Source organism: Carassius carassius, chromosome 37 (genome assembly GCF_963082965.1).
Source record: "Carassius carassius chromosome 37, fCarCar2.1, whole genome shotgun sequence".
In the NCBI taxonomy this organism is placed as follows: domain Eukaryota; kingdom Metazoa; phylum Chordata; class Actinopteri; order Cypriniformes; family Cyprinidae; genus Carassius; species Carassius carassius.
Window position 1 is genome coordinate 13,629,457 of NC_081791.1, and position 24,594 is coordinate 13,654,050.

General features: G+C 39.7%; 3 protein-coding genes across 5 annotated transcripts; 2 read left to right on the plus strand and 1 right to left on the minus strand.

The window, feature by feature from the left end:
* Window positions 1–1,208: 1,208 nt before the first annotated feature.
* Window positions 1,209–6,851, minus strand: LOC132118066 (nuclear ubiquitous casein and cyclin-dependent kinase substrate 1-like). 2 transcript variants are annotated; one of them, XM_059527580.1, is made up of 8 exons: window positions 6,441–6,851; window positions 4,864–4,913; window positions 4,538–4,592; window positions 4,321–4,349; window positions 4,064–4,195; window positions 2,988–3,158; window positions 2,759–2,899; window positions 1,209–2,612 (listed from the first exon to the last, which is right to left on the minus strand). In XM_059527580.1, exons 1-8 carry the CDS (start codon window positions 6,455–6,457, stop codon window positions 2,302–2,304), a joined length of 906 nt encoding a protein of 301 aa, XP_059383563.1. In that variant the 5' UTR covers window positions 6,458–6,851; the 3' UTR covers window positions 1,209–2,301. The 2 variants fall into 2 exon arrangements, with proteins under 2 accessions (XP_059383563.1, XP_059383562.1); XM_059527579.1 differs by having other exon boundaries at window positions 4,321–4,352; window positions 6,441–6,849.
* A 1,834-nt stretch (window positions 6,852–8,685) lies between these two features.
* Window positions 8,686–20,989, plus strand: LOC132118067 (NEDD8-activating enzyme E1 catalytic subunit-like). Of its 2 annotated transcripts, none has more exons than XM_059527582.1 (19): window positions 8,686–8,771; window positions 8,884–8,954; window positions 14,931–15,045; window positions 15,166–15,246; window positions 15,325–15,407; window positions 15,481–15,561; window positions 15,677–15,720; window positions 15,818–15,882; window positions 17,964–18,119; window positions 18,255–18,357; window positions 18,492–18,605; window positions 18,695–18,748; window positions 18,845–18,881; window positions 19,072–19,153; window positions 19,265–19,365; window positions 19,449–19,512; window positions 19,623–19,677; window positions 19,814–20,475; window positions 20,526–20,989. In XM_059527582.1, exons 2-18 carry the CDS (start codon window positions 8,935–8,937, stop codon window positions 19,918–19,920), a joined length of 1,362 nt encoding a protein of 453 aa, XP_059383565.1. In that variant the 5' UTR covers window positions 8,686–8,771; window positions 8,884–8,934; the 3' UTR covers window positions 19,921–20,475; window positions 20,526–20,989. The 2 variants fall into 2 exon arrangements, with proteins under 2 accessions (XP_059383565.1, XP_059383564.1); XM_059527581.1 differs by having other exon boundaries at window positions 8,706–8,771; window positions 8,884–8,922.
* Window positions 20,990–21,073: 84 nt separating this feature from the next.
* LOC132118069 (protein FAM13A-like) lies at window positions 21,074–24,581 on the plus strand. Its single transcript, XM_059527583.1, has 8 exons — window positions 21,074–21,524; window positions 21,851–21,968; window positions 22,052–22,258; window positions 22,365–22,542; window positions 22,751–22,877; window positions 23,073–23,131; window positions 23,306–23,392; window positions 23,608–24,581. Exons 1-8 carry the CDS (start codon window positions 21,465–21,467, stop codon window positions 23,633–23,635), a joined length of 864 nt encoding a protein of 287 aa, XP_059383566.1. The 5' UTR covers window positions 21,074–21,464; the 3' UTR covers window positions 23,636–24,581.
* The last annotated feature ends 13 nt before the right edge of the window (window positions 24,582–24,594 follow it).

Below are 24,594 nucleotides of genomic sequence, written 5' to 3' on the forward strand. Positions count from 1 at the left end.
AATAAATTATTGTTCACCATTGTCATTCACCGTACTGTGTAAACTTTAAGTTGCAGTCCGTAACTTTTTTTGGTTAAAAATGATCCAAATCAATATTTGAGCAAGTACATAACAAGCCAGTGTTCAAAACTTTCACCTTACTTTAGCCCGATTCACAACGGTTATCCTATAATAATGTTTTCTAATTTGAGAGGTACGGGTAGGTTTTCGCGGGAAATTCGAGCATGTTGCTGCGTCATTACGTCACGTCTTTAAACATAAAGAAGTTGTCCATGTCACATGTGAGGATCCTGCAGATGGTGGATCGTTTATAGCATTTCCTCACAGCAGCTGGAATAATTAAATGTCAAAAAATAATTTTGATGGCGGATTGTAATCCAGAAAGGATTAGCCTATATGAAACACTTAAACCGTTTCCTCCTTTTAGTAAATCGTGGCCTCGTTGTACTAATTTGTTCCCTCATTTTGATTTAAAAAATAAGGAACAAATTAGTACAACGTGGTCACAAATTAATTCTTAATTTCTGGTGATGATTTAATTGAAACAGGGCAACAAATGAAGTATTGGGAACTAATTATTTTTCCTGCCTCAGGGTGTCATGTGTAGGGCTTCATAATGATCGTCATCTTAAAGGTCCAGTCACAACTATCCACAAAAATTCACAGAATAGTAAATGTGACAACCCTTAAGTATTTTATTGTGCACTGCTGAGAAATCCCCTCAAAATGCCAGAGGTCATTGCAGTTTTCTCTTTGTATAAAAGCAAATCTTGCTCAGCTGAACTCTTCCAGAAGATTCTTTGCATCTTACATGCATTAAAAAACATATAAAAGACGAGTAAGAGAAAAAGAAGTGTTTGTCTCAAGCTATTGCTTGGATTTCATGTGTGATACAATGTTCAGCCATCCTGGGATGTACAGAATTGGTTATAAAAGAAAGTATATAGCATATCTTAAGGAACTGTGCAAACATACAATGCAGCTGCACATCAGAGATCAATCTTCTCTGATCTTCAAACCTGTAAGAACTCAGGAAGGAGCTGTACTTCAACTGTATTCATCCAGCACTTAAAGAAAACATCTGGATGTCAGTTTTTAATCTGAAAGAAGCTAGTAAAACATCATGATGACATTTCCATTACAGTCTAACAAACGTTTATGCCATAAAAAAAAGAAAAAAGTGAAGAACGGGTCAACCAACTACAAGATTTCTTTAAAGATACATTTTATTTTTTCCTTGTAAAACAAATTTTACAAAAATCAGAATAGCGTAATTAAAACAAAAATTTATTTCGGATAAATTATGATATAGACTGAAAGGCTACAGATTAGGATGGAGATACAAGCAATAAAAATGGTCATATGCAGCTGAGAAAGCTATGGATGGTGTGCACTGATTTCAGCTTGTTTTTACCATTCTAATGGCTCAACGGACTGCTCATTTAAAAAAGGCATCTATAAGCGTCAAATATTCTTTAAAAAATACACACATGAAGCATCACAGAGGTCAATAATAAGGTTTTCACTAGCTCACTTCTGACATCACTCATCCTGACTGTTTACATTGGAGCCCGAGACTCTGCCCACCGACGTACTTCGCACCACGTACATGAAAGCATGCCAGCCATGAAAGAGGCTCAATACAACCATAGAAAAAGTCATCTTAGTTCAAATGCTCAGACAGAAAAATTATGATTTACTAGACTGAATCAAGAAATAACTGCACGGAAAGTGGGAGAAAGTAGCGTACTAGAGCTATGAAACAAGGAAATCACATGACTGAACTGCAGCCACAACAATCCAGTGCAGCTCATGACGACAAGCGTATGTGTTCATTATAAGCCTGTGGTTTTTCACCGGTCAACGCAGCTGGGATGAGATCATGTACATTAAAAGTCACAAAAATGTTTTGTTTGGGAATTAACAAGCTGTTGCGTTCTTTTCAAATGCATTTGGAAAAATTTGAAGGTGCCCGAAAGTAAACTACAGCGCCTACAGTACAATCTGTATTTTCTTGGGCAAATCAGCTGTAACAAAACGGTTTTGGCACAGCTATAATTGAAACATTGATAAATATTAATATGAAAGTCCGCATTTCGGGATTAGGAGGCCAAACCTTACAGATTTAGGATGGGTCTGAAGATACTTTACATTTTTCGTTTTTTTTGAGATATGGTATTTACAAGCTGAGGGACATAACAAACATTCGAAACACTCTTTGAGTATTGTGGGAATTAAATCCTACTGCTCCTCGTTAAGAAAAAACAGATAACAGACACGTTCACCAGCAAGCGAAAGAGCTCAGTCTTCGCCTGATGGAGCTTCCTCCTCAGAAACATCGTCCTTTTCCTCCTTCTCGTTCTCATTCTCCTTCTCCTCCTCCTTTTCTCCGTTGTCATTGTTTTCCTCTCCTTCGGCGCCGCTTTCGTCATCCTGTGTCTTCTTGGGGGCGGGCGACTCCTTTCTGTCTTCCTTTTGTGCTTTGTCCTCTTCCTCCTCCTCCTCCTTGTTGCTCTCGATCTCTTCATCTTCAGCTTTAGGCGAGGCCTTCTTCACAACTCTCTTCACCTTCATCTGACGTTTCCCTCTCCTCTTCTTGGGCCCTCGGGTCACTGGGAGAAGATAATAGACTCAATTACTGTAACTGTGACGGTTAAAGGCATCTGGAGGAAGTTCTTAATTAATTTGAGCAGGAAGTGATTAACTAGGAGGGTATTACAGTAGACCGTTCTGATGGGAGGATAATGGGTGGCTTTACCTGAAGCCCTTAACTTGGGTTTAGGGGATTTCTTGTCTTTGCTTCTCCGGCTCACTTTTGAGTTCTTCCGTTTGGGTCGGCCATAATCGCTGTCATCATCGTCATCCTCAACCATGAAGTCTTCATCACTGCCTGAATCCTCTATGAGCAGAAGAGAGAAGTATGAATGAAAGCAACCAGTATCTCAATGTTACCTAACGTCTAAGGCAAATATTTTGGCTCTACATACCCCCAGTGTAAACGTCACTGTCATCTTCCTCCTCCTCTTCCTCTCCCTCCTCATCCTCACTTCCTCCATCCCCAAGAAGAATCTCCCTCTGTTTGGATGCAGCTTTAGTGGCAGCCTGACGCACCTGCCGGCCCTTCTTCCTCACAACCTTTCCATCATCATCACTGTCATCTTGCATCAAAAGAGCAGATGCATGGTTAATTAACCCAAGCTGAAGGTTTGTTAACTCTACATTAATATGCAAAATTCATAAACAACTCACAAACACAGGCATGAAAATGTTACTGCGGTTTTGCTTAAGTGAATAAAAGCAAGTTAGTTAGAGTGGCAACATTACAGACGAGAGCAGGCTGACTATGTAAAGAGGAATAAAAGAACAAAATTGCATTTTAATAGCATAAAGAGCGAATTAAGAAAAGCATGACATTTAGACTATTATTTACAATAGATATTGCATAGAGATTAAATAGATAGATATTAATCACTGCCTACTGACAGTAAAGTTTGTGATGTGGGGTTTTTATTTAACATTATACATTACAAGTCAAGCAAAACAATTTTTCCCTTATTTGGGATGCTTACATTTTTACTGCTTACTATCTGAATAACTAATTGACAAAAAACTTGAAACAATATTTACTTAATTGCCATCAGTTTTAATAATGTTAACTAAAACCATATAAAAAATAAAATATACATTTTGTTACTTGACATGAAAAGCTCTTAACTGAAATACAATATGAAAAAAACCCTTTTATATCAGCTTGTTGCCAAACAAACTTCTTATTTTCACTTAGTTTACCTTGATGTGCTAAAATGACTCAAACTAAAGCTGAAATAAAAACTACAAACTATAGAGATATAAAAAAGAGGTATAAGTGTCATCAATGATACTAAAATAACACAGATGACCACTTGAAGAATACAAGCCATTATTTTGATTTAACTTAAATTTAATATACCAATATTTATAATTTAACGAAGATCCTGAAACATAAGAACATTTACAAGGCTGCACAGAAAGTAGCTTGTACCATTAATATTTATATTGGTATCAGTGTTTATATTGGTAATACCTGCAGCCCTTTTCCGTTTAGCTGTTGTCCGTCTCCCCCTGCTGGCCTCTTTAGCATCAAAATCACTGTCACCACCATCATCCTCCTCTTCCTCATCTTCCCCATAGTCATTGTCATCATCACTTAAATCCTCTAGAATATGGGGGGGGGGGGGTGCATTTTGATAGAATATTCAATAAGTATTTAAAAATAAAATATTTAAATGTTAAATCCTAAATATAAAATAATGGCAAAAAGGTAATATAAGAGTTACTTACTCTTGTGGTCCTTGATTCGAGAATCATCACTACATGAGAAAAAATAAAGCATTTATTTTTAAGGGTATTTAAAATAATTCTGAGGAAATACATGACTTTAAATAAATACATAAAAAAAAGCATGGAAATTGCCTTCATAAGATAGTAATCATTTATTACTATCTCAGATGCTACATATTAATATTGAACAAAATTATAATTATTCAAACAGACTGACCTGCGTTTTACAGAGGTTTTCTCAGGCCGATCCGATTCTTTTGCATATTCCTCATCTGTATGAAGTCATTCAGTTGAATCAGGTTAGAAAACAGCAAGACTTCAAAGAAAAATCTACTAAACTATTAATGCAGCACGATGTCATTATTTAACATTAATTAGAGCACTTTTCCCATCATTTTTTATTTTAAGCATTTTCGTGATTTTTCCAAACCTGGAGGAAAACATTTTTAAAATCTCTCTGATTTGACTGTGGGAAATCTGTAAAGTTGGAAACACAATGGTAATGCATGCAACAGTATAAATATTTGCATTAGAGGAGCTTACCTGCATCGTCAGACTCCTGGAATTGTGCATAGTCAACAACCCTTTTATTCCTGTGCACAAAGAACATGAAAGAAAAGGTAAATGACCAACAAGATAACATGCAGCAGCATGTGTTTATAAATCATTTATTATCTATGACCTAAAATTAGTTCACAACCGGGGTCTTCAATCTATATGAATATTTTTATGTCAATACAATATTAATACATTTACATGCTTCAGTGATTACATTCTAATGTAAACAAACATAAAATAATAATGAATGATGCAGAGGCCTATTCTAGTACATTATATTGTAAATGTACTTTTTAACGTGAGAGGAACAATAAAGCATTTAGCTCTGATTGAAGTTTTGTGTATTTTTTTATTATTATTTATTTGTCTGAGCTCAAAGAGTTGGCAGGTTGTTGCAAAAAAAAAAAGTTTAAACAACCTGATCTGAAGGCTAAATAACTTCTCTCCAGGCTAAAAAACTAAAACAATTTATTTTTTAATTGTGTGAATATAAAAAATGTTAAAAAGTATTAATCCTCCCAATAGCAGCAGAGCTGTCACTCCTGTTATTTAAAGCAGTGCATCTTAAGTGAAGGGGCAGAGGAGAGGGGGTGTCATGTTGGAGCAGGTTAATCCCCATGCCAACAGCAGCAGTGTGGGGAGGGACCATAGATTGGGAGGGACTCTGTGCTCGGATAGGGGCACTGAACTACAGGCCCTGCAGGTCACATATCCACTGCCTACAAGACCTCCTCGGTCCATAAATTATACCAACGAGAACAATATTCCCTCCAGAACTCGCATACTTACAAAAAAATAGTCTTGACAGATGAAAAACATGTTGCCAGTGTTAACGTCACTTGAGCTCGTTGGCTGTTATCAAACGCTAATGTTACGAAAACAACAAGCTTGGGCGCGTTTAAATACATATATTTATCGCGAAACGTAAACACGTTTATTGGTTATCTACTTAAGGGCATTGATTTCTGACTGAAACCAGATCCGGACCCAAAGTGCATTAATTAAAAACACAAGTTCGCAGGAGAAACGTCTCGAGTGGTGTGTGTGAAGTAATGGCGCGCGCTGTGCTGCTCAAACACACGCCGCCGATAAACTAACACTGAGCTCACGGGGCTAACTGGGGAAAACACCTCAAACTTACACCGCTATACGTTACATATTTTAGCCAAATTACGAGATAATCGTAAAGCGAGTGTTTTGTGTTTTTTGGGCGATGGCTAGCTCCTTGTTTTGTATATTATTAATTAGCCACCAGCGTGAACTACTATCCCGCTTTTTTTTTGACTTGATGCTGGCTGCTTGCGGTTAGCATACGTACGTCGTGGATGCAGAAACCGATGTAGCCATGATTTTAATGAAAATATATCTATACGTGTATAAAGAGATTGAAATCTACGTGTTTACATGTGATTTTAGCTGGTTTGGGTCGCAGTGTAAACACGCGTAGAAAAACGCTGGTTAGCCACTTAGCATTTAGCAAACATGGAGATACCCACATACAGATCGCTTCATGTGCCAACCTGCGATTGCTGTACAGCAAGAGACAAACAAAACACGCTTACCTTGAAGGTCTCGCCATTCTGCACACAGATTGAGAGACTTGTGCTATCCCAAACTGCAAGTGTATTTAAAAAAACCAAGGTGCTGGCGTTTTGCAGCTGAACTCCAGGTGTCTGCTGCTGCTGTAAAGCGCTTCTGTAGCACGAAGCTCAAGCTGTGCGAAACTATCCGATGCGATGCAAACTGCACTAAAGACGCGCTAATGTGTGCGATCTAGAGCATGCGTTTACACACCGCGTTGGTCTGTGTGGGTAGAAAATTGAGAAATGTTGAAGTATACACAGGCCGGATTGACCTGGTTAAGCCTGCTGTCGAATAGTAGCTAACTAATTATCTACTGCCTGGCCTGCCAACCACGACTCTTTCATGAGTAAAAGTGGGATGGGAGTTTGAAGAACGCAAGATCCCCGCAAAACAGGATTGGATGACCGCACTCAGCAACAGTCCTTTGCTACACACTCATTCCCAAAGATGGTTAATCAATTGATTAGATTATTTTATTTGGACCATTTCCAAATCTAGTTTATTCAGATAATGTTATTACCATGAGAGAGTGAAGCTAGACTCGTTCAATCAGTGTAATTAACATACTGAAGTTTTAGGGCTGTTTCCATCATCACCAGACAATTGTGTACATTAATTCGGATTTAAAGGGGGTTAAGCAAACTGAGAAATGGTGTGTGCTGCAGTTGTAGGAGGCAACAGGTGTGTGTAGGAGTTGTTTTATTTCAAAGACACGTGACTTCATTTTCATTAGCTATGATATTAAAACACACAAGCAGTGTTGACATGGCATAATCTAATTTCTTTCAGATTTTCTTGTTTAATAGCACAGAAATACATGTTTATATACTAGTCTGGGACTCAAACATCAGCCTTGTTGCACAGTGCTGGGAGTAGGTTAGGGATGAGAAGTGCTTGTCAGAGGGTCAGGGTACAAAAAGCATTCACTCACAGATAAAGAAAAGCACTTTGAGACCTTGTGAAAATCCTTCTCCTCACTGGTTTGAACCAAATGAAGGTTTAGCACTGGTATTTGAAAACCTAGTAAAGGAAAGCATTCAAATATCTATTTTGCTAAAAAACAACAACACAAAAAACATGACAAAAAATATTTTTATAAGATGTGTCCTATAATTATGTAATTAAAATATAATAACGTTTTTAAGGTTGTTGAACCTATAAAGTATCAGTTACTTTGCTACTTTGGTTATAATTTGTAACAAATTGAATGGGGTTGTTTTCTGGTTATAAATGAGCTTTGACACTCAAAAGCAAATAAAATCAATACATTTTGAAGAAGAATAAATAAAAATGCAAGACAGTTTAACAAATCATCATTATGATATGATTTCAGATAAACAGATGTGTAATGTAGACTGTCTTTTTGTGTAAGAAATTGTTATTTTGAATTAAGGTTTCTGGGTTTGAAGCTCTTGTAAACATTAATCTCTAACTTAAAATTAAAATCAAACAATCTAACACATGTAATCAAATAATCATAAGGTGTAATGCATCAACAGTTCAATATTCATCTTGATATAGTGGTCTTTGCTTGAAACAAAAATTGCTTTATTAACCTTAAGAATATCAGAAATACTGATAATAGAAAGACTGAGAAAGCATGCCACGTTAGTAACCACAAAAGCACATCTGGCAGAAAAAAAAACAATTATATATATATATATATATATATATATTTAGCAGTTATTAAAAAAAAAACATTGTTACACATATCCTATAGCCTATTGTAAAATTTGTTGTATAAATTGTCATATAAAATATTTTTACAATGAATATTGGCTAATATAAATGGCTAATATTTCCACATTATCATAGTCTCACAGTTAAACCATTTTATTAACTGTTTTATAGATTTTTAAAATTGAAAAACTCTGGGCCTGTGACGAGGGACAAAAACATAAAATCTGTGAATAAAAGAAAATAAACTAGTAAAGGCATAGTAAAAGGTCCAGCCATTGTGATTTTCATGGTCATTGTCATGTGTAAAATTCAAGCTGTATACAAGCTCTGGTAGTATTTAGTTTTGTGCTGCATACATAATTTTATATCCTTATACCTTTTTCAGATAACCATGATATTTAATGTCGAACTGTAAAAAAAAAAAACACTGGCGCTGTGCTTCATCCCTCCATCACATGCTTAAATCTGCAAAGAAAAAGTCTTCCTGTCAAATTAAATGGCGTTTGAAGTGGGTTACAGGCCTCCAAGTCCAGTGGCGAGGATTTGGACGTGAACTCCGACAGATTCGCCGCCGCAAAGCAGGATGGGTAGGAATGGGACGCTGAAAGTATGGCGGATGGAGAAGAGACGTGAGTGCCGCAGAATGAACGATGAGCGCAGATAAACGTATTACAACGTTATTACACGGATATGTGGTCGTGTGCAGGCTTGTTTGAACCTTCTATCGTTTCTTCTTTTTAGGGAGAAGAAAAGAAGGAGAATAGCGGCGCTGACTGAGAAGTTAGTGATGAAATGCTAAGAGCTGGCTGCAGGTTTGAGGATTGCTTAGCATAGGGACTGTGACAATTCATCCTGCATTTGACTTGTAAACAAAGCGGACAAAGTAACAAGAATCTAAGGATTAATCGGATTTGAATTTGCGAAGGGCAATATATTAGCAGCACACATAATATAGAAGTGTTATGCCGATAGGCTTTTTTAATAACTTTCAAGGCATCTTATAAAACGTAACCTTACTGTATGTCGTGCACTAATGGTCTTCATTAGGTCTTGTCTGTGTTCAAGTAAAAATGTTATTATCAATTTAATTGTATCTGAGCTTTAGCTGTGATTTTTTTTATTGTTGCATTCTTTTCGATATAAAACTCTTAAACCACGTGAAGTGTTATTCTAGTAAGTTGCAGTTTTGTATTAACTGTGCTGCATGGGGTTCAAGTAAGATTACTGTATCGACAGCACTTAAAGGCCACGTTGCAGGTTAACCACCACTTTTGAGTAATGGGTACATAAATCACTTAAGATATGTATATCATTTTTAAAATGTCTCAAAAATGGTCTTAAAGACCTATTTTTTAAGTTTTTGGTATTAACGTTTTTTTTTATGCAACTTGGGGATGACGTCACGTTGGGGAGAAGTCGAGGAAAGGTAGCCTCAGCCTAGTATGATGCCACGTTCCAGGCAACCCGTAACCCGTGTTTTTCCAACCTTAAACCCATGAAAGTGCACTGGAACGGCAATCAAACTCGTGACTTCTCACCCGTGAACTCGTGTCTCATATTAGATCGATGTACTCCGAGTTCCGAGGTCACACAGCACGCGAAACAACAATGACAGCCCCTACGGATAATACTGCCTACGGATGCAGTGTTTATGCAAGTGGTACACGTTGAAAAAAGATTTTAGGTCAATGTAACGTTGCAATAAAATAAATAATCTAGTTACAATTCCTTGCGCTCAGAAAGTTTGACGTATCTTGCCTGGAACGGTACAAAGTCGTTAGTCGTGGTATGAAATAGTGATTACGAGCTCAAAAACCTGCCTGGAACGCAGCATCAGAACTAATATTATAGAGACTGACTGGGATGAGGAAGAGGTGGCAAGAACCAACATGTATGATGGCCCGCAGCTGTGTAATTTCGAACCAGCCAGACGTGAGAGGGCAAATGAGGAATTGTCAAGAACTGATGTGCGTCCAGGCTAATTAAATGCATGGTCCGAGGAGAATGAGTGGAGAGTTGGTGAAGTGTCCTGGTGAGTTGCTATCATTTAGCATCGCAGCAATGAGCACTGGAGCTAGTCTACGAGCAACAGTGCACAATAACGACACACACATACACACACACACATACACACACACACACACACACATATATATATATATATATATATATATATATTTTTTTTTTTAATGTCATTGAGTAGCACCGAGTAAAAAAATCAACGTTCCCTCTCGAGGCGGTAACTCAACATTACGTCAGCTAAGACGTATATGGGAACTCCTCCCATCTCCACTTTCGCTGAAATCTTATTGGCTAACGCCAGCTGGGGGCAGCTGGCCAATTGACGCGAAGCATGCAAATACTGACAGGTCAGCGGGCAGTATAAAATGCATGGGCGCGAAAATTACGTCAGAATCTCTTTCTTCACGCTAGAAGTCTTATCTAAGTCATCGTGGAAGTTGCAATAGAGGACTACTCACCCTGTTTTTCCTCTCCACATCTGATGGCTGCTAATGCTAGATTCGGACCTTCACCAGTTCTGTGTGACCTGCCTGGGAGCCTCACACGGACCACACGTGCGCCCACTGTGCCGAGCTGCCAGTGTGCGCCCTCAGAGCCAGAGTGGCTCGGAAAACAGCGGGAATGAGGCCCACTGCCGCCAGCAAGCCGCTGGTGGGCCCGTCCCCGAATACGACTTTGACGTCGACGTGGTGGACGATAGCTTCCGCCCCGCGAACACAATAGCGCTGACGTCATCAGGGATCTCCTAAACGTCCCAGTGGCACCCCGCTCTGAACCGGACGCTCGTTTCAGCCAAAACCAGCAGTGCTAAGAGCCTGGGAGGAAACGTCAGGGTCAGTTGTGGACCCCGCGCCGCGAGAGAGCCAGCACGCCATCCTTGGCCACCGAGCCGTCTCCCTGAGTGACCAATAAAGTGAAAGAGTGAGTGCGCGGGAGGCCCCGCCCCCAAGCACCATGTTCAAATGCATCATGTCCCCCATGTTCCTTCGGGTGACGATTGCTATGTGTGTTTAAATGCTGTTTGTGTGAGTTTCACAATAGAAGCATGTAAACAATCAACAAAAGAGCTTTTTATTTCTCTTACACTCAACACTGTGTCACTCGCCCTGTCTCATAGCAGCGCTGAGCCACAACCCATGATTATAATGGCCTCGCGAACGCGCGAGAGTGCCAACACCACATAAACACGGTGTCCACTCTCCCTGTTCAGATGCATCATGTCCCCCATGTTCCTTTGGGCGACAATTGCTATGTCTGTTTAAATGCTGTTTGTGTGAGTTCCACAATAATTGCTATATGCGTTTAAATGATGTTTGTGTGAAAACATTTTTTACTATCGAAGCATGTATCCAAATTCTTGCAACCAACACTGTGTCACTCGCCCTGTCTCAAACAGCACAGAGCCACAACCCATGATTATAATGGCCTCCCGAGGGCGCAAGTGTGTCACACCATTATATAGCCGACGCGAACCGCCCTCCCACCAGTGCTTCTAGCCCCGCGGGGGCGGGGCCCTGGTCATAATAAGTCATCAGTGGCTGTAGACCTAACACGTCCGCGGTGTCATTTCATGGACGGTAGGAGGGCTATCCCGGGCGTTTCACCGTGGATACTGGGAATAATTCACGACGGATATTCTCCCAATTCAAACGGAGACCTCCCCGCTTCAATGGCATGGTCCTGTCACTGAATTTGCCCCAAAACCGTCCTGTTCTGCGACAGGAAGTTCTCAGTCTGCTCGAGAGGGAGCGATAGAGCGAAATTTCCCCTCAGATCGTGTAGAATGCGCATGTTGAATTATCTGGATATCTCGACAATTAATCTCCATAAGAGCATCGCACATCCCCGTTACTTTAAACTGTGGAGTGAGCATGCTTTCGAGGAACGGGATTCCTCAAGGAGATGGAGGCCTCACCCAGGATCAGATCTAATGATTTGGGAGGGAGGAAGTGGATTTGTTTGCCACGAGCGAGAACACACACTGTAAGTCGTTCTTCTCGCTATCTCACTCCCCCCTGCCGGGAGATGCTCTGACATCGCGTTGGCCGGAAGCCAGGCTTACACGTTCCCTCCGGTGAAGATTCTACCTGTGTTGTGCAAAATCAGGGAGGAGAGAGTGTCAGTTATACTCATGGCCCCGAACTGGCCGAATCAGCCCTGGTTCGCGGACCTGAGAGAGTAAGTGATGGCTCCCCCATGGCGAATCCCCCTCAGGCAGGACCTGCTGTCTCAGGCGAACAGCACAATATGGCACCCCAGCCCCGAGCTGTGGAACCTTCATGTGTGGCCGCTGCGGGGACCCTAATAAGCGGAACGCTCTGCACTCACGAGTGCTGAACACACTTACAGAGACGCGCGCACCATCAAACAGTCGCTGCTAAGCGCAGAAGTGGGGAGTGTATGTGACCGCTATTTCTGCTTTTCGTTCCCCGGTTGACGGGCAAACGATCGGTAAGCACGCTCTGGTAATCAGTTTTCTGAGCAAGGAAATTGTGTACTTCATGGCCGCCCTCCGTGCCGCCGTGAGATTTAGCTCTAGTTTTGAGGGCTCTATCTCTTACTACCGTTCGAGCCCTTAGCTTCGATTGCGGTTAAGGAGCTTCCCTGAAGTCTGCTTTGCTTCTTGCTCTCGCCTTTGAGACTTTCATGAGTTTTTGGTGAACGATATTGCATCAGTTTCGGACCTGGAGACTGTAATATCACTCTTCCGCCGAGACCGGGTTTCGTTCCGAAGTCACTCAATACACCGTTTTGTTTCCCTGCCCGCCTTATCTGTTGAGCCGTCAGCCTTGCGTGACGCTGATGCTCAGAGCGCCGGGACCCTGTTAGGGTTTTACGGGTGTATATGGATCGCTCGGCCGCCTTTCGTCAGTCGGACCAGCTGTTCGTGTGCTTGGTGGATGTAATAAGGGACGTGCTTTTTCTAAACAGAGACTTTCTCACTGGATCGTGGATGCTATCGAATGCCAGGGGAAGGATTATCCCCTCAACATCAGACCTCATTCTGCGAGGACAATATAAATGCTTCCTGATGGGCCTGGTCTAGAGGTATGTCTGTCCAGTATTTATGTTTTGCTGCTGGCTGGTCTTCCCAGAACACAATCACCAGGGTTTACAAGCTGGATGTACCCCCTGTAGCGTCACATGTACTTTCGGTGAGTTAAGTTTTATTCATTCTGTTATAACCAGCTATACAGTAGTTACCATGGTTGCTAACTCTGTGTTATGGTTTATATGGTTTATGCAGTAGTCACCGCAAACGCCGTCGACTCTGTTTAAGTTTCATGCTTGTGTGCTTATTGCGTTGTGTCTGCCCTGGTTAGTGCAGACTTCGATTTATTGCTTCAAGTTATGTAAATTTTGTTAGGGTCGGAGCAGATGTCTCATTGGTCTAGTTCCGCCTATCAGATGCAAGCACTCTTAGCGACACGGTCATTGGCTAGAACTGTCCTGCTTATGTGTGGGGGTGATCGACTCCGTTCAGGGCTTATCTTAACTGCTCTCACGGCGGGATTTTATACAGTTCCCATATACGTCTTAGCTGACGTAATGTTGAGTTACCGCCTCAAAAGGGAACGTCTCCGGTCACTATCGTAACCTCGGTTCTCTGAGAGGCGGGAACGAGACATTACGTTAGCCGCCGTGTTCGCTGTTTGATCAGCTGTGCTAGCGTTCAGTCATGATTCTGACGTAATTTTCGCGCCCATGCATTTTATACTGCCCGCTGACCTGTCCGTATTTGCATGCTTTGCGTCAATTGGCCAGCTGGCATTAGCCAATAAGATTTCAGCGAAAGTGGAGAACGGAGGAGTTGCCATATACGTCTTAGCTGACGTAATGTCTCGATCCCGCCTCTCAGGGAACCGAGGTTACGATAGTAACCGGAGACGTTTTCTTTATATCTAGTGGCAGTGATCATGACATTAGTTCAGATAAGTACCGGTAACCTTTGTCATAGTGTCGTAGAACCGGTAAACGTTGTCTTTGTCATCTAGAAATAGAAGGCACCATGCTAGCTATATGGGCGTTTTTATGCGTTTATCTCTTCCTCCGGTGAAAATGTTGTTGCAAACGTAGCCGCGTGTCTGTCGCTGTGTTTGGCAGGTCCATGGAAACTGCGTTGGAAAGCTTGTGCTGTAGGGAAGTGAGTGCGTTTGGGTCGCTGTTGGTCGATATCTGTCTATCTGTCTGTCTGTCTATCTATCTATATATGTAGTCTATCTATCTATATCTATGTATTTATCTATAATCTGCGCTATCTGAATACTCTCGTCTACTACTCGTCTCTCTCTAGTCACTCTCAATGCTCTCAAGGCGGGCTTTGGTAAATTCTCTCCCCAATGTGACGTGATGCAATGCATTGTGGGGGAAAGGAGACCGCTGTAAGATAGTACCTACTTTTTCTTATTATATTCCGTTTTGTGATACCCAACAACATAAAATACAATGGATAACAGTTTAAATGTTTATTACCAACAAGCAAATTGCACAAATTCGTTAAAAAATTAACCCTGCAACACGGCCTTTAATAGCTCATTGACATAGAAACTATAAACCTCAGCATTTTGAAACAACTGCTTCACAGTTAAAACAATTTGAGTCAAATGTTATGTATCAAACATTTCATTGAGAAATCAGAGCCATATATATTATGTTTCTTTATTATGGGTTGTTTAGTGTAGGTAATTATTATTTTTTTAATTCTGGTGGTTGCTGCATGTATCTTAAGTATATTTTGGTATTTTTTTTATTTTGTTTTTTGCTAGCATGGCAGTTGAAGGTTGTAGTGTCGGTGACTGGGATGGTCGCTGGAGTCATGTGCAGAAGTTCCTGGAGAGAACTGGCCCCTTCACACACCCAGACTTTGAACCTAGTGAGGAGGTCAGAAAACAATTGGACAATTTTGCTTGCTTTTTAGTACTTTTTATATTATTAAGTTAGTATATTTTTATATATTTATATATATTTTTTTATTTTTAACATATTTCGTAATTTTAAAAGACATTACAGTTTCTGTTGGAAACATGCAAAATCCTGGTCATTGGAGCTGGGGGTCTTGGCTGTGAACTACTGAAAAACCTGGTAAGGTCTCTATATAATTTTTCAATCCAGTCCCTGATTTTTTAACTTGTTGAAAACTTGTTGATAATACTTTTTAAGGCTCTGTCAGGTTTTCGTCATATTCATGTTGTGGATATGGACATCATTGATGTCTCCAACCTCAACAGACAGTTCCTCTTTAGGTATGAATGTGTGCATTTTAAAACCGATATCCTCGTTTTGTCGGCACCTACATTATTTCATTTTGTCTTTAAGGTCCAAAGATGTTGGACGATCTAAAGCAGATGTGGCAGCTGAGTTTATAAACCAGCGTGTTCCTGGTTGTAATGTTGTACCGTATCCTTTAAAATAATGCTGTGACTATGACTTTACACTTACTGACGTGCTGAAAACACATGCTTAACATCTCTGTGAATGAAACAAATATTGTATTTTCTTAATTTGATTTCAGACATTTTAAAAAAATTCAGGATTTTGATGCTTCGTTTTATAGACGTGAGTGTAGATTCTTTCATCGTATCTGAAACCATCTCTGTGAAGTATTTATAGAGTCTATGATCTGATCTTTGAATATTTCTTATTTGCCCTGTAGAGTTTCATATTATTGTTTGTGGGCTGGACTCAATCATTGCCCGGCGCTGGATCAATGGGATGCTGGTCAGTTCTTATACATCATGCATTCAACTTTGAAATCTAATTTGGAATTAATCAAAAGCCAAACAAATATATGCTAAATAATGCATTAAAACTACCAGCACTTTAAAACTACACTGCCCCCTTTCTAACCATTGACGGACAATCCACGCAGTCATTTTATTTCTTCATCTGTAATATTTGTATTTACAGATATTGTATTTTTATTTTTACTCTGAATTTTATTTTATTTTATTTAGTTTTTATGTAAAATATCTTAAATTCTTAATTTGTGTATTAAGAGTAGGGATGGGTATCGTTAAGGTTTTAACGGTATTACTACTCTTACCGATACTGCTTAACGGTCCGGTACTTTAACAGTATTCTTATCGGTACTTTGTGTTGTGTTACTTTGTATTGTGTTAGGCAGTCGAAAACTTTGCATTTCTCTGTCTGCACATAATGCACTTTTGAAAGATGCTTTGACAGATTGCTTGTGTTTCCGCCCTTACATGCAAAATTTTTGTTGCACTTATGACAACCAGCGTTGTCTGCATCAACTCTAGTGAAGTATAACCACACTTTGGAACGTTTTGCCGTCTCCGCCATCGTCACTCTTTGTATTAAGCGGGAGTTTTCATACTGTAAGGGGCCGTTCACATATTGCGTCTAAAAATGCATGGAAAACGCTAGGCACACCGCTTTCTGATTTTTTTCCCCAAAGCCTTCGGGAACTTGCGCTCCTTAGGAGTCTGCCGTTGCTAAGCAACCTTGACCTGCTCTCTCCATGAAGACACGGAAATTTCAGCAATGGATAAATGGATTTGCAGCACTAAAACTGTTTGCAGTAGCTCTGCTACTAAATTAATTTAAAAATCCACATACAGCTATCAGCTGTTCCGATCATCTTGGTTGAGCTTTCAACGTTGTTACGGAAAAGGTGAGGAAGCTACATGACCTGTGTTGCGGCATTCTGAAAAGTTGAGATGTTTTTAACGCAATGCCGTGCGGACGCGCCTGGAATAAAAACGAGCTCGTCGCACCGCGTGCGCCTCGCGACCGCGTCGCTTCCATTATGAGCGCGCATACCGCTCGCCTACATTTGAAATAACGAACTTGAGCGCGCAATAGTATGGAAGCAAATGGCTAGCAATATTCAATTTGGAATGTAATATGCAAAATGACAATGCAATATGTAAAATGGCAATGCATTTCTGTATTTACATTTACATTTTCCAATACATTTGTGCAACATTTGGTGCAAAATGAAAATGAAAATTAAATTACACAATTTTCATTTGCCATTTCACACACTAGTTTTAATATGTAAAATGAATACTAATTTTAACGCTTTATAAGTTGCAAAATTAAAATGAAAATGTATTACAGAAATGATTAGATATGTATAAAATGTTCAAGCAAAAACTGTGGCAAAACTATCATTCAAATGCTATTTTTCTTAATTGCATTAACACTCACAGTCAAGACACTTACGATTGCATTTTCATTCAATGTCCTGCAATGAATGTAGCAAAATTCAATGTGCACATTGAAAATGTATTCAGAGCCGATCACGTGTCCGCCCCCTCCCGCCATGTCAATCACTGCGTGAACAAGGCGGGGCTTGCAGAAGGTCAAGAGACTCAAGACTCGAGGATTCAAGTGAGAGAACATGGACAAGACAGATGGTCCGTGTACGTTTTGATCATTTCGATTTGTGGCTTCAATATTTCATTCGCAATTGTGGGCGGAGCTGAAACACTGCTTTCATCTGATTGGTCGAATCGCTCCACCTTCAGCTCGGTCTTTTCATTCTTTCATTTATCATAATATTTTAATCAGATGTAGCTGGGGACATAATTCGTGCCGCTGCGACTTGCAAGAGACCCCGTTAAATTATTTCTAGGTTATAGTATTGTATAAATATTGTCCCACTGATAAAAACAGTGCAAATAGTTCTGTCTCCTTGGCTCCTAGCTGACTAGTCTGTGGTTTTAAAAAGGAATATGCAGTATTGTAGTAACCATTATATGGTCTGCCACAGTTGCTATAAGCCCTGACAGACATGTTTTGATTTAACTGTAGTTGTTGTGGTTTCTCTTCAGTTGTCCCTGCTCACTTATGAAGATGAAGTTTTGGATCCAAGCTCTATCATTCCTCTGATAGATGGAGGGACAGAGGGCTTTAAAGGGAATGCAAGAGTCATCCTGCCGGGAATGACAGCCTGTATAGACTGCACACTGGAGCTTTACCCACCACAAGTACTGTAGTCTCACCCTCACACACTGTTAATTCCATTCATCACTGTAAATGAAGGGTTTTCTGTGACCATACAATTGTACATCACTCGTATTGCTGAGATGAAGTGACTCTCTGCTTTTGTCTGTTCTCTTCAGATCACTTTCCCAATGTGCACTATTGCTTCAATGCCACGGCTACCAGAGCACTGTATAGAGTACGTGAGAGTGCTGCAGTGGCCCAAAGACAAACCCTTTGGAGGTGTTTAATATAATAATAATATATTTATATATATTTATATATTTTTCTTTTTTAGGGGTTTATATTATATTCTGTAATTTTTGCAGATGCATTAAATGGCTCTACGTTGCCGTGTGATTGTTGTGTGTTTGCAGATGCTGTTGGTCTGGATGGTGATAACCCAGAGCACGTTCAGTGGGTGTTCCAGGAGTCTTTAAAGAGAGCAACTGAGTATAATATCACTGGTGTCACCTACAGACTCACTCAAGGTAAAGCCGGCTGGACTGATGTATCTGAGAAAATTCAAGAGTGCTTTCTTATAGACTGTAGTTCTAAGATGTTCATGCTTTTCTTTCAGGTGTGGTTAAACGAATCATCCCTGCTGTTGCATCCACAAATGCAGTCATCGCTGGTATGGATCGAACCTGAGAGGAAACAACTAATTTCCTCCCTTAGTTTTTTTTTAAATTCTTAATTTATGAAGTTTTAATTCTTTCCCTGTTTTCAGCTGCTTGCGCCACAGAAGTTTTTAAAATTGCTACAAGGTGAATAATCTATATGTTTTGATTCCATCTCTGACATTTTGACATTTCAAGTTTGTTTCATGGCTAGTAAATTTATTGTTTAAAAGTTTTGTGTTTAGATTTTATGAACCAAGCCACATTAATCAAACATTTAACCTAAAATATGCAAAATGTATATTTACTTTTTCTTTTCTTTTTTTACTTCTTTCAGCGCATATCTCCCATTGAATAATTATCTGGTTTTTAATGATGTGGATGGATTGTATACTTATACTTTTGAAGCCGAGCGAAAGGTAACGATGACATTTTTAATCTTTTATCTGTAAAGTCTCTTTACAAAGATTCAGCTTTTTGAAAGTAAAAGATGTGAAATGATCCCAGCTGTTGTCTGTTATAATTGACAGGACAACTGTACAGCATGTAGTCAGGTTCCTCAAAAACTACAGTTCCCACCATCTGCAAAACTGCAGGAGGTGCTGGAGTATTTGACTGAGAATGCTTCTCTGTAAGTACACCATTCCCATTAACTCTCTCTCACTGCAAAGGATTCATAAATACTGATCTACTTGATTTTTAAATTGTTTTTAGTCAAATGAAGTCCCCAGCTATCACTGCAACACTTGAAGGCAAAAATAAAACACTCTACCTGCAGGTAATTGTCCCCTGCAGGGACAGTATTAATATGCTAAGATTCTGAATATAGTCCTGTTTATTGAATTTTTTGCACTCCTTAAATAATAAGGTTTTATTTGTGTCCTTCAGAGCATTGCCTCAATTGAAGAAAGAACAAGACCCAATCTCTGCAAAACTTTGAAAGGTGAGATGTTTTCCAGTCGTGAGAAACACAAAAGCACAGTTTAAATTGAATTCCCAAATGGTCAAGATGTTGACAGCATTATCCTCTTTATAAATGTCATGATTTTTAAATAATATGATTTGTGTGTTTGTTGAAGAGCTGGGATTGGCTGATGGACAGGAGTTAGCTGTTGCTGATGTCACCACACCTCAGACTGTCCTCTTCAAGCTCAACTTCACATCAGAAACATGCAGCATTAAATAAGTACAAAATTTATTTAATGGCAGAGGTTCCTCAGATTCACCTGTAACAGTTTATTTGCAGCATGTACGTAAATAAGTCCCTTCATGTGTAGGGTCTGTATCTGCTTTGTACTTCAAACTGAAACATCATGTATTGTTTTCTCATTAATTTGTTAATTTATTAGGAATGTTGTCATTTTATCAACCAACTATCTAGACAATTTTAGGATTATTAAGCACAGATGATGAGACCTGTACCACAAAGAAAGTTTAACCAGTTAGAATTAAGTCCTACAAAGGTGGATGGGTGTTCATTGAAATAGTAGGAAACACTGCACAACCTACTCCAGTGCAAGTTAGTCTCAATCACAGGTCACAAACATGTATTTGACCAATCGGCCTGTCTCAGACGTGCAATGAAGTCACTCATCCTGTATCTCTCATTCTGTGTTCATCACGATTTCTTATGCTGTGTTAGTGTTTACAATCTTCATGTTCTTTTTTCTTTTTTTTTTTTTTTATATAATGAACAATGATGAAACCAATCCTGTATTGAATTTCTTTAAATAGTTTTGTAGTACAGGCCTCTGGTAATCAATCGTTTTTTTCTTTTCTTTTTTTTTTAAGTTTGTAGCACTTTACAGTAAGGTCTCATTAGTTAACATCAGCTAATGCATTAGCAATGCATTAGGTACAGTATATTTATTGATCTCCGCTAACCTTAGTGAATAAAAATACAATTGTTCATTGTTAGTTCACAGACATCTTGATTTTAATAATGAATGAGTAAATGCTAAAATTAACTTTTATTGTTGTTGTTGCTCGTTTGTGAACTATAGTTAACCAGTGTGAACGAATAGAACCTTAGTGTAAAGTGTTACCATTATAGTTTTATTTCTCTTGTTTTGCCTTTGTGTCTTGTAAAATCTGTATTAAAATTAACGTTTGTACATATTGTTTACGCAGATGTTTGTGTATTAATGTTGACCTATAATTAAAGTGACCTATAATAAATTCTTCACTGAAGTTAATTAACATTTATTGGCAAATGTATATTTTAGTCGATTAATAAAATTCAATATGTAGCGGTATTCACTGTTGACACGTATTTATTTGCATATCAGTATTATAAAATGTGCTTTAATATTTATTTGATTTTAATGTCTGAAATGTTAATGTATGCACAATTAGTAATGTAAATTAAACACAGACTACATTAAGAATATTCTCCATCATCAGCAGAGCGCAATTATGACGTGAGCAGTGCAAGTGTCTGAACATTCTTTAGTAGAATTCTCTGTTGGGAGTTTTGGCGATTTGTGCGGTTGGTGGTTTTATGCGTTTAGCGAGTTTTTACAATGATCTTTTCGGCTATTTTTGGTTTTTGACTTGTTTTTGGACTTTGACTATCGGCTTTGGATTCGCTTCGTATTTTGACAATCGGTTTTTGACTCCCTTCTGTTTTTGACGCTCGATTTTGACTCTGTTTGGACTCCCGGTTTTGACCCTTTTCTGTTTTTGACCCACGGCTTCGGACTCTCCTCGGATTGGTTGATAGCTCTGCTGATGAAAAAAAAACCCGATCCTTTCACGGAAATGGGAGCGATTGGTGTTTTATCAGTGTGTGTAAGTATTCGATATATACACAGCAGATTACTAACAATAAGTGCCTAATAAAGAGCTTCATAAAGTTTCAGAACATTTCAAAATATGTTATCATATTTGCTTTAATTTTCAAATTGCGAATTGTAAACTTGTATTAGTAAACGTGTAGAAATATTATAATAAATATGTTTCTGGTCTATACACTCTTGGATATTGAAATGTATACCTGTTAGAAATAAAAACCCTTCTTCTGCATTGTGTGCTTGTGCAGTACAATTCTAAGCAGGGTAAAGCAGGTTCCTGAGTTTTTTTTTTTTTCTTCTTCACTGAACCTTCGGCTTGTGCAGGTGGAAACACCAAGAGCCGTGTTCAGTGTGCCCCTCATCAGACTGAGGAAGAGCGGACAGATGAGGCAGGGTCTTCCTCTGGTGCTCACACACATAGTGGAGTTTGTGGAGAAGCATGGTGAGTGTTTGATAGTGTTTCTCAGTGTTTGTCACTTGTATGTAGGGTTTATGTGTATTTGCAAAATGTGTGTTTGTGTTAAGGTCTCAGTGAGATTGGCCTGTTCAGAACCTGTGGTTCAGTGAAACGCTGCAAGGAACTGAGGAAAAGTTTTGATGAAGGAGGCTTTCCAGAGTTTGACCCTTGGGATATTCTTTCTTTGGCCTCCTTATTGAAAGCTTTCCTCAGGGAATTGCCTGGAGGACTTATTCCAGAGCCACACAGAACACAGCTGCTGAAGGTGTTCAAGGGTAAGAGAAGTTGAGGTGGTGATGAGTTAACATTTTTGATCTTGCTGCACAACAAAAGAGATTTAAAAGATCCGACTCAGTCTTACTGAATTCTTGTATCTTGCAGATTCACAAAAGGAAGAACTGAATCAGGCTGTGAGGACCGTGCTGAACAGTCTTCCAGAGGAACATTTTAATGTCCTCTGCTACCTAATGTTCTTCCTGTCCCGTGTTGCTGCTGAGAGTCATCTAAATCTTATGACATCTGAAAACTTGTCAGTAGTTTTTGGACCCAGCATTTTTCAGTAAGTCTTTGTATGTGTGTATTCAGCAGATTAAGTTTTTCTGAACACATTACCAAATAACTTAAGGACTGAGATGTCTAGAACACACACAAGTTTTCAGGATATTATAAGACACAGAGACCTGTCTGATGGAGCTGTCAGTCATAAAACAAAGATGGGGTGTGTGGTGTATTTAGTAAGGTGACGTGTTTGTTATTTCCATGTGCAGTTTTCCTTTGGGCCCCACCATGGTTGAAGAACAGGGGCAGTGTAATGCTTTGATTGAGCACCTGCTGGACAACCTGATCCACCTGCTGCCAAACATGTACCCTCATGCATCCACCAGCAACACAGCAGTGAGCTTATACTGCATTATATATTTGTTTCAAATGATGGTTGCATCTTTGTGTGATTGGTTTGATTAATTAAATAAGGATATTTTAACTATTAGTCATTGATAGTATAAAAGAGTTAAAATAACAGAAAATTCTTTATTTTTTTTATATATCTGTGAGATTGAAAATGTTTAGAAATGTGTTTGTGTGTTTGAGGAGGAAATGGACTGGACTAATGAAGAGTGTGTCCAACAAATGCCACTCAAAGAAATAAGGTATATATATGCTGAAATCACACATACACACACACACACACACACACACACATGCACACACACACACATGTGCAGACACTCAGGATGGTGGTCATTATAGGTTTATTATAATTAATTAATTGTAGCGTGCTTGTCAGTCAACATTCATGCTTATTTTGTGTATGTATGTTCCAGATTAAAGGTTCCCAAAATTGGACGACTTGGGCGATTGAGAAAACGATTAAGAGGTTTTTGGAGAAAATTGTGCTCATGCACTTACAGGTACACAGTAGGATCACAGTAGACTTTTATGAAAAAGGGAGAGAAAGACATTGATCTGGTTGTCTTGTGCATGTGTTCATAGGATGTTAAGAAATTGGTATAAATAAGACTAGATAAGAATAAGTTAATATTAAATTTACATGGGTCATGAATGTAAGTGAACAACGTGTTAAATGTTTAATTTATTTCTTTTTCATTCCTTCACCACATATCAGTGACACAGAGAGTGGAAAAAGCCTCTAGAGACCCAGATATAAGAGAGTAAAGGACACTATAGCTTGTGAGGGTCACCACAAAACACTGAGGGTCACTGGAAGACAGTGGGGTCAGTGAGGGTCACCGGAAGACAGTGTGGTCGGTTTGGGCCAACAGAAGAGACTGGGGGTGGTGAGGGTCACTGGAAGACAGTGGGGTCGGTGAGGGTCACCGGAAAACACTGAGGTCGGTGAGGGTCACCAGAAGACAGTGGTGTTGGTGAGGATTATGAGAAGAGACTGCGGCCAGTGAGGGCCACCAGAAGAAAGTGTGGCCGGATTTGGCCAACAGAAGACACTGGGTCAGTGAGGGTCACCGCAATACAGTAGGGTTGGTGAGGGTCACTAGAAGACACTGGGGCTCAATTAAGGTTACTACAAAACACTGGGGCCAGTCACTGCAAGATAATGAGGCTTGTGAGGGTCACTGGAAGACAATGGAACTAATGAGGGTCACCCAGAAGGCAATGGGGCAGTGAGGGTTACCACAAGACAAGAGCATTGGTGAAAGCCTCGTAAAACCCTGGGGTTGGTGAGGGTCACTGCAAGACACTGGGGCTGGTGAGGGTCACCACAAGATATTGGGGCCAAGTAAGGGTCACTGTAAAACAATGGGGCAGGCAAGAGTCACTGCAAAACACAGGTGTTGGTCAGGGTCACTGCAAGAAATTAGGGCCAATTAAGGATCACCGCAAAACAGTAGGGCTGGCAAGGGTTAAAGCAAAACACGGGCTGGTGCGGGTCACCAAAAGACATTAGAGCCAAAAAAGGATCACTGCAAAACAGTGGGGCCGGCAAGGGTCACTGCAAAACACTGGAAACACTGAGGCAGTTGAAGGTCACCTGGATGACACTTGGTCCAGTGAGGATTACCACAAGATAATTGGGCCAAGCTAGGGTCACTGCAAGACACTTGTGCTGGTGAGGGTCACCGCAAGACACTTGTGC